At 41.2% G+C, this 9177-nt stretch overlaps 2 protein-coding genes and 1 long non-coding RNA gene across 3 annotated transcripts in view; 2 read left to right on the forward strand and 1 right to left on the reverse strand.

Moving 5' to 3' along the window:
* The first annotated feature begins 142 nt into the window (after positions 1 to 142).
* On the forward strand, positions 143 to 4272 carry amh (anti-Mullerian hormone). Its single transcript, XM_035654051.1, has 7 exons — positions 143 to 640; positions 817 to 1083; positions 1168 to 1337; positions 1437 to 1548; positions 1624 to 1723; positions 1805 to 2215; positions 3519 to 4272. Exons 1-7 carry the CDS (start codon positions 520 to 522, stop codon positions 3928 to 3930), a joined length of 1593 nt encoding a protein of 530 aa, XP_035509944.1. The 5' UTR covers positions 143 to 519; the 3' UTR covers positions 3931 to 4272.
* Positions 4157 to 6615, reverse strand: LOC118322385. The gene is made up of 5 exons (XR_004796444.1): positions 6456 to 6615; positions 6166 to 6221; positions 5944 to 6078; positions 5609 to 5685; positions 4157 to 4460 (listed from the first exon to the last, which is right to left on the reverse strand). It is a non-coding gene; the product is annotated as an uncharacterized LOC118322385 (long non-coding RNA).
* A 1053-nt stretch (positions 6616 to 7668) lies between these two features.
* oaz1a (ornithine decarboxylase antizyme 1a) overlaps positions 7669 to 9177 on the forward strand; it is a gene marked incomplete at its 5' end in the record, with an annotated part of 6484 nt that continues 4975 nt past the window's right edge. Inside the window, 1 exon segment of the mRNA XM_035654053.1 lies at positions 7669 to 7961. Coding sequence (XP_035509946.1) covers positions 7843 to 7961 — 119 coding nt within the window.

Below are 9177 nucleotides of genomic sequence, written 5' to 3' on the forward strand. Positions count from 1 at the left end.
CTGTTTGAATGCTGTATGTGCAGAGTTTGACACTAGAAGGATGTTTTCACATTCATCTGCTGAAAGTGGAAAGTTTCTCTGTGCTCACTGAAAATCTGATTTTAAGGGGCGGGGCCTAGCAGCATGAAACTCCTCTGTGTCTTTGCCATATTTCAGTTGAATAACATAACAACACCTCTCACCTTCCAGCCTCAGGCATCATTTGTTAAGACAGTGAATGGTTCATGAGAAAGTTACAATTAGTCCACTCTCTAACCTTGACAACAAGGTCTGTCCTCAACTCCATTAGTCTACAGACAGGGAGGTTCGGTATGTGTCCAAACCAACAAAACTGCTATCTGGAGGTGAAGAAAGAACATCATCAAGGACACATGATTTTCCTATTTTGGCAGCATGTCCCCCAGTTAGTGAGAAGGGGAATATGGGAGGATATAACACCCATCCTCATGAGCTTGACCCATTTAAAACAAGTGATTGTGAAAGGTCTGACCACACAGGCACACAAACAGGCAGCGCAGGATGTTGGTTGCAGATGTCTTCTACTGTGGAGCGTTGATGCTCTGCTGGACCAGGCTCTGTGTGGCCCTGCAGGCCTCACAAGGACAGCAACCAATCCCGGCCTGGAACCCCATGATGACAGGTCAGACTTGGCTGAAAACTAACGAAACCTATTTTACATCTTATGTTGTGATGCTGTTGTATAGCTTGTCAATTAGCGTGTTTTGTTCAAAAGCTGTGTTTGCATGTGGTTCCTGCTTCTAGCTTTAATCTGTTTTTGAGTGACTAATGTAATTTGTTTTGTATTTTCCAATTCAGTGACAGGAGACCACCACACAAGCTCCACAGAGACCACAGATAGTTTGGAAATGAAAAACAACGTCCCTCACCGTGCACCGTGCTTTGTGGATGACATATTTGCAGCGTTGCGTGAAGGTGTGGGGCACGACGATGAACTCACAAACCATACTCTGACTCTGTTTGGAATCTGCACGGTTTCTGATAACTCATCAGGCTCAGTCTTATTAGAGCTTGCTAAGGAAACAAACCAGAGAGACGGATTGGAGGTTTTGCATCCAGCTGGAGGTAACAGTGCTCCCTGACTGCAATTAATTTTTGTTTTTTTGTGTTTTTTTTTTATCTTACGACATGTCTTGTTTTCTCCACCAGCGCACTTGGCAGAGGAAGATGAAAAAGGAAGGCTGACGTTGACTTTTGACCTTTCACAGTCTCTTTTGCTCAAGCCGAACCCTGTGCTGCTCCTGGCGTTTGAGAGTCCTCTCACAGGAAGAAACCTGGACGTTACATTCACTGGTCAGTCGCTGCAACCTAACACGCAGGTAAAGGAAGGTCTGGTGTGAATGAAAAACAGAAAAATCAGTTGTATATGATTTTTATCACAGATATCTCTGTTGTTTCCCTCTTGCCGTTTTTTCTAGTCTGTGTGTATTTCAGGAGAAACGCAGTACTTAATGCTGACAGGAAAAGCATCAGAGGGCGACATTCTTCAGAAATGGAGGCTTTCTATTTACACAAAATCCCCTGATATGAGTAAGACATGATATGAGTAAGACATAATTTCTTGTTTCATATAGAATACATGTGACCCAGTTCCTCTCTTTGCAGAGCAAAGTCTGAAAGACATGCTTATTGGTGGAAAATCAGGAAGTAACATCAGCGTGACTCCACTTCTGCTTTTCTCAGGGGAAAGAGGAACTGATACAAGGTTGTCTTTGTTCCCTGTTGAACTTTTACCAGACTCCTGTCAGAGTGGTGATCAGTAACATTTCTCCTCTCTCTTTCTCAGATATACACATATTTCAGGTTGGTCCCCGGCCTCTTCACAGACCTCCTTCCTCTGTGACCTGAAGCGGTTCCTGGGCGATGTCCTGCCTCAGGCACACCCTGAGTCCCCTAAGCTCCAGCTGACCGCCTTACAGTCCCTGCCTCCCCTAACACTAGGCTCATCCTCCAGCGAAACCCTGCTGGCAGGACTGATGAACTCCTCGGCCCTCACCATCTTTGACTTCACTAGCTGGGGCTCCATGCTTCAGGTGCATCATGGAGAGTTGGCCCTGTCTCCTGCACTGTTGGAGGAGCTCAGGCAGAGGTTGGAGCAGACTGTGTTGCACATAATGGAGGTGATAAGGGAGGAGGAGGTGGGTCACAGAGCCACGGAGAGGTTGGGGAGGCTCAAACAACTCGGAACCGGCAGCAGGTGATGTGTACCAAAAAAAAAAAGTCTCTTAAAGCAGTTGTTCCTAACCTTTCTTTGTCAGACCCCACAGCCAGATGAAGTCAAATCACTGAGACCCCCGTCATGTCCCAAAAGAGGATTCTATTTAACTATTAGAAATATAAAAGTGGATGTTAGTTTGCATTTATGCTACCACCCCTTGAAGGTGGATATTCCGACAATTTATAAATTACTTTAATAATTTTTTTAACCGTTAATCAGCTTATTTAAGTTATTTCAATTATCTGTCCATTACTTTTAAAGCAACAATATGCAAGAATTGCTGTTTTTTGGTGCTTCTACAGGTTGCAATTCACTTATACACCACTGTCGTAAATATGGACAGCTGTATACTTGCACTAAAAAAACAACAACAACACACAATACCCCCATCCCAGACAGCCATACAACATAACCCAAAAAGGGGGAAATAAATCTAAAATAGAGAAATAATTGGATAAGATTAAATAATGATAATGATAATACACAACATTTATTTTTCATCAGAAACGTATGTTAATTAATCATATGGAATTAGGTTAGTTATTGTTTCCAGTCCACTATAGGTATCTGAGTTTTAGGGTAACCAGTCATCAGAAGCCATAGCATGTGGGGTGTGCCATAAACTAGCTAGAGAGGGGTCTTCCACTAGAAAAGTGACCAAACCTTTAGAAATAGTTCTTCTTTTCCTTTTGAGACCGTCTGTAATCCTTCATGAGGCAGAGTCTGTACCAAGAGTAACATTTGGCGAGGAGCCAATTGTGCAAAATGTATTTTTGTACACGTACATTTTTTTGTGATTACATTATTTATCAAAAAGTACAGAGTCGACAACTTGGCTAGCCATCAAACAAGTGCCACAACACAAGACAGCGAGCCAGCTAATTGTATTTACTAGTGCAACAGCAAGAAGGTCAACTCGCTGTCTGCCCTGCAGCCTTTTTATTTCACAAAGCTCTCGCCAGCAACTAAAACGACTAAAGTAAAGCTATCTGGCCATCACTGAAACTGTCCAACAGAAACAGTAGGGGCGCACAAAATAGCAATTCTTGCATGTTGTTGCTTTAAACCACCACTATTCAGCATGCTGAATAAATATGTGGATATATATTTCTTACAAATCGTTTCCATCTTAGTTGAGCTGCTTCACAATCTGTCCATGCACCCTTTGGCAACAACAGAAGTACTCCTGCTTAAGAATCAAAGTGCTGTAGACTAGAAATTTAGATTTCTTTGGTAGATCCTTTGCTGTTTAATTGATACTTCTGTTTCCTCTTCTGGATAGAACAGGAGAGAGCCAGTACCGTGCATTTCTCCTGCTGAAGGCCCTTAAGACAGTGGCCCGTACGTATGAGGTGCAGAGAGGACTCCGGGCCACCAGAGCTGACCCCAACAACCCAGTGAGGGGCAACACGTGTGGGCTGAGGAGCCTCACTGTGTCCCTTGAAAAGCTTCTTGTGGCTCCAAACACTGCTAACATCAACAACTGTCATGGCTCATGTGCTTTCCCCCTGGTCAATCCCAAGAACCACGCCATCCTGCTCAACTCCTACATTGAGAGCGGGAATGTCGGGGAGCGGGCACCGTGCTGTGTGCCTGTGACCTACGAAGCCCTGGAGGTGGTGAAACTGAACGAACATGGGACTTACCTCTCCCTTGAAGAAGATGTGGTGGCACGGGAGTGTGGATGCCGCTAAAGCTGCGTTCTTGGATTGTACAGAAGATATTTTACATGTTTGGTTTCACATAGTCTTTGGTTGGTGGAGGAACAGTCTAATTGTAACTTAACTGTAATTTATTTATTCACACAGTATTAATGGTAGTAAATGCACATGTTCATTCACAGAGGTCTCTTTAGGCTATGTACTGTCACACATATTAACAATGTATTATTTGCAGTAGATACACGATGACCAGTGTCTCTCACAGTTAAACATGATCAAGTTTATTGAAACCAAAAATAATTGTGATCCATTATGGGTAAATATCTCTCTGTATCTGTCTGTATCTTTATATTATTAAATGCAAAGTATATTGAATGCTGTGTTCTTTATTCAGAAACATGCTGTTGTGACACTTGATACCATATCCTTTCTTTAAACAGCTGTAATCATTCTTTTATTTTGGGTTTCAGGATTACTTTGTTGCCAATCGGCTTTTTTCTTCTTCTTATGGCTCCAACTTCTTCAGATCCCCACCACCACATGAAATTATCCCATATGGAAATCTGGAGGCAGACAGCAGGACACAGTCCGGTTCAGAAAGTGATGGCTCAAATACACGTAATATACAACCACATGAATATAGAAAAGACGTCTTTATAAATGCACTTGCTCATCATACAGTCACTTCAAAGATTAGATTGTATATTTCCACCTGTAAATCGAGTGAATATTCTATATTTTGTAGTTCAGAGTGACAGACAGATCTTGGAGCTGTTCCACTGTGAGTACAGAAAGCACCTCAGTGGTATAGATGTACTAGGAAATTGATTAATCGTGTTATAATTGAGCAATCAGAATCAGTTGTGATCTTGACCTTGTAATTTATGACTTGCTGTAGTAGTATGAATCAATGAAGTGTAGTCATACTTGTAATACATTATAACTGTTCTTTTATCACCTCATACAGCATTTAGTAGTCTTAATCTGCAGTCAAAGGCACTACTAGACATTTAGGCCTCCTAAAAACAGCTTCCACTGAGACAATAAATATCTGTAACCCTGGCATCGTTCAGCACCCCTGTCTACTGTAGCTCTTGGCCACCTTCCACCCCTCCCCAGGTCCATCAGATCAAGTACAAGCTCTGCACAAATGTAGAGAAATAACCACTGCTAAGTGTGTGTTACTGATGCTTTGCATTAATCTCAAATAACCAAACTGAATTTTGTCATATTGCTCATGAAGGTGGGTGGATTATTTGAAGCCCAGAGGCCTCATTGTAAAATGGGCAGCACACTGGTGGTTTAAAGGAGTAACATAACAAAGAGAGTGGAGCAGCCTGTTGGTGCTTATCCCTGTTCTGAGCTGTAAGTGGGGGTTCTGTCTAAATTCTCAGCCAAACAAATGGAGTCTTTTTATTTCCAGTTTCAGACAAAACCCTCTCCAAATATCCTTTAGCTTGATCAGAAGAAGGTTTGGTAATGTGATATTAGCCTTGTGCAGGACCGAACCCATTCATGTTCTGTAAATAATATAGAATAAAAACCACCATTCGGTATAAAGTATCTTCAACTACCTGCACACAGAGACATAAACAAAGGCTTCCACTGATTTGTATCACTGAGATTGAAAACATAAAAATGAATCCAAAGTCAACCTAACAGTTAAAATGAGAGCTTGGCTACCTGCAAGTGTTAAGGAGATAAACAGTACCTGAGTTATTGAACCATCCTGCAGACTCCCAATGAAAGACCTTATACCTGTCTCCTCAACGAATGAATCCATAGCATCTAGAAAACAACATAATGTAAAAGATAAGATGAGAAAGACTTTTTTCACACATATAAACAGGTGGAGTATTAAAGGTAATCAAATAGAAACTATAAGTCAAGAGTACTGAAGTACAGAATCTTTCTACTAATGCAGGAACAAACCCAATAAAACTTTCACTCAACATTATATATACAGTTTCTTTGTCATTCTCATGGGATTTAATTTCAGGTGTGTTTCCTGTCTGTCTGTAATGTGACTATGATTACAGTACTCACCATGCAGCTCATTGACCCCCGAGCTCACAAGCAGTACCACCAGTGCCAGCACTACGCAGCGGTTCATAGTGAATCCCTTCCATGGATTTGGGACATCACTCAGATTTTCAATGGACAGAATCCGGTCATAAGACACTGAGGACAGACACACAGGAGTCAGATGCATGTATAGCTGCCATAGTATTCACTTGGTTGGTTGTTAAGGGAGGACATATTTCTTACTTGTGATGTTTTCAGATGTTTCAACTCCGGCTCCAGAAGTTGGATCCAAAATGAAACTGTAAGTTAAAATGAAGAATTTAGTTTTTATCATGCATAAAAACAACTGTGAATCAAACTATATGTGTCTGTACTGTCGTGTGCACAGTGTTTCAGACCGTACTGTATGCCATAGACTAACATAAGACCGCTTAAAATAGGCACCTGCAGCTAGGTGAAAAGGACAAATAGGATTTAAAGAAGCTCAGAGTTTAGTTTTATTTGAACCTCTGCTCAGAAAAGAAGAAACTTACTTGATTTGACCCCTCAGTTGTGTCTCACCACTGAAGTGAGGGGTAATGTGGTTGTGTTGATAGTGATTTCTGTTCTGCCGGGACCAGAGACAGAGTTATACACACCATGCACCATGCCCCTATGCTCCCTGATTGACAGGCACAGATGACAGCTGTTGAAAAAAGGAAAATGACTTACTCATACTTACCACTAGTTGGGTCATAGGTGGGGAACTGTTAACGGCATTAGTCTACATTCCAATGATGAGAAAAATGAGATGTCAGATGGGATAAAATAATGAAACTTATATAAGTCTTGCCCTATTGGAGTAGAATAAAGTAGAGCTACTCTTTCACACCTATTACCAGTGTGTTAGTAGGTCTACCAGTGGTGAAAGTCATTTGAGGTATGTCCACTTCACTTGAGTATTTCCATTTTTTGCTACTTTATACTTCCACTCCATCACTTTGAAGGGAAATGTTTAGTGTATTTGAGATCTACCAGTTTATACGAGGGATGGGACGATATATGATATTACCGTTAAACATTGGTAAATTGAACATCCTCACATGGCGTGACTTGAAAAAGCTGTCCAGTTCTCCAGCATACATTCCCATGTTGATTTCCGGATTTATTTTGAACAAGGGAACAACGAGCAGCCCACATCTTTTCAGTCATTCCAAAATCCTAAGCCTGTCAGTGTGGCTGAAGGCTCGGCCTACCTGATGTATCCCACACAAAAAGAATAGTTAAACCAAATGTGTGGAAATAATGTAGATTCTAAAACAAATCAGATCAAATGATTTAATAAATATATGTGTTGGCATTTCAGGTAAAGTGATTCCAGTATGTTTTAGTGCCATTTTAGCACATTTTAAAAATGCATCAAAGACCTACAAAGGACAGGGACCACAGTAGTGTAACGGTCCACTGTAGATCTTATAGTCAATCAAAGCACTTGTATACGTTTCTGTGTGGTGGCTGTGTTGTAGCTTATTTTCATGATTATCACAATAATATCGTGATAATCACAACATGACATTTTCATATCGTCCCATGCATACATTAAAAAAACATGATGAAGTTATAGAATACAATGCATTGGGGAAACATAAACAACTAACAGTATATAAAGTACTTAAACTTAGCTCCACTTTCACAGGCTTCAGCAGTAACAATGCAATTAATCCAGTGATAATGTACATTAATCCAGTGATAATGTACATTAATCAGTAGTCACAGGGTGGTTTAGTAAATGGGGGGCTCATTTAGTGCGTCATATTTTCACAGTAACACGTAATGTTGAAGAGGACACTCCCCTGACAAACACCGCAGCCTGCCAGCTCTCAGCGCAGCATTAGGTGGAGAGGAGAGGACAGAGCAGCACCTGGTGTGGACGCTGGCCGGATGGTTAAATCTAACCTACAGACGATTTTGAATAGTCATTGTTTTGTTAGAGAAAAAGAGAGAAACTTATCCGAGATGCCTGTTATTGAGCAATCCAGTAATAAACCTGAAAGTGAAAGGTATGTTGTTGTAGTCGTTGTGAGTTGTTACGAGCTAACTTAGCAAGCTAAGCTAAGTTTAAAAGCCACGGCCTAACGAGGGGGCACGGTGTATTTCCTGGAGTGGCTAAGTCTATTCCCCGTGTTACTTGTTTACATAACAGCACTATTTATCTCAGTTGACGGTGCCAAAACACACTGTCAGTCGCGTTTGGATCGATACCTTGTCAATACATATCTTCACTATAACGCCATAAATTACAGAACCGTATCCCGATTGTATAACATTAAATGTAACTCTGATATTCAGCAAATAGACTAAATCGTTGTCAACGCTGCTGTTGATATCCACGCTCTGGCTAGCTATGCTAAGCTAACGCATAAGCTGGCATGTAAAACGCGTTAGCTAAATGCTAATGTGCTAGCTAGTGTCGACGTTGTCATTGAAAGCATTTTATCCATCGTGTATGTTCGAACCTGCCTCATATAAAAAGGTCGAATAATCGTTTTTGATCGGTTTTAATCGGTTATTTGAAGTGCGTTGCTCCGTAACTTCGTATATGTAACTTAGCGTTATGTCAGCGGCGCTAGCTGCGTTAGCTAACAGCTAGCGTTAGGTTTCGTTATATCGCAGATGTTTTCATATTTTCTGCGTCGCAGTGAAAACAATCAGTGCCAGTATGAAGTGTTTGTGTTTCACATTTACTTTTAACTTCGCTCTTTTTAAATACGCTTAAATAACCGACGTTATGTAAAGTTAGCTCGCTGCTAACCATCGTAGTTGAAATGATGTCTGAATTGATAATTTGTGGCTTCATCGGTTGTTTTTTTCCACTTCGACCTCAGGTGCTAGCTGGTGTGGACATCCTCTCATTTGTCTTGGATTATCTAGTTTCTGGTTTACACCGGCGGCAATCATCCGAGCTAGTTAAACACTTAAAAACAGCATTTGCAATGTGTTTTAATCTAACACAGTGCGATATTAACCATCGTGGGGGAGGCTGCCTGTTTGCTTGTTCACGTCCAGTTTAATGTGTCGATGGACTGGAAATGAGAGCACAGTTTAATGCCTGGAAATATGGGTCATCATTTTACACAACTTCTGAGCGATTAGCCTGAGGGTGTTTTTTTAAAACCTCAGTCATGTTCCGACAGGATTTAGTTCGGGGCTGTTTTTCTTGCTCTCCAGTGTTGTGAAGGACTCGTAGGAAATTTCCACTGTGCTGCGAAGGAGGAG

Source organism: Morone saxatilis, unplaced genomic scaffold (assembly GCF_004916995.1).
Source record: "Morone saxatilis isolate NCDOM2014 unplaced genomic scaffold, NCSU_SB_2.0 Contig12, whole genome shotgun sequence".
In the NCBI taxonomy this organism is placed as follows: Eukaryota; Metazoa; Chordata; class Actinopteri; family Moronidae; genus Morone; species Morone saxatilis.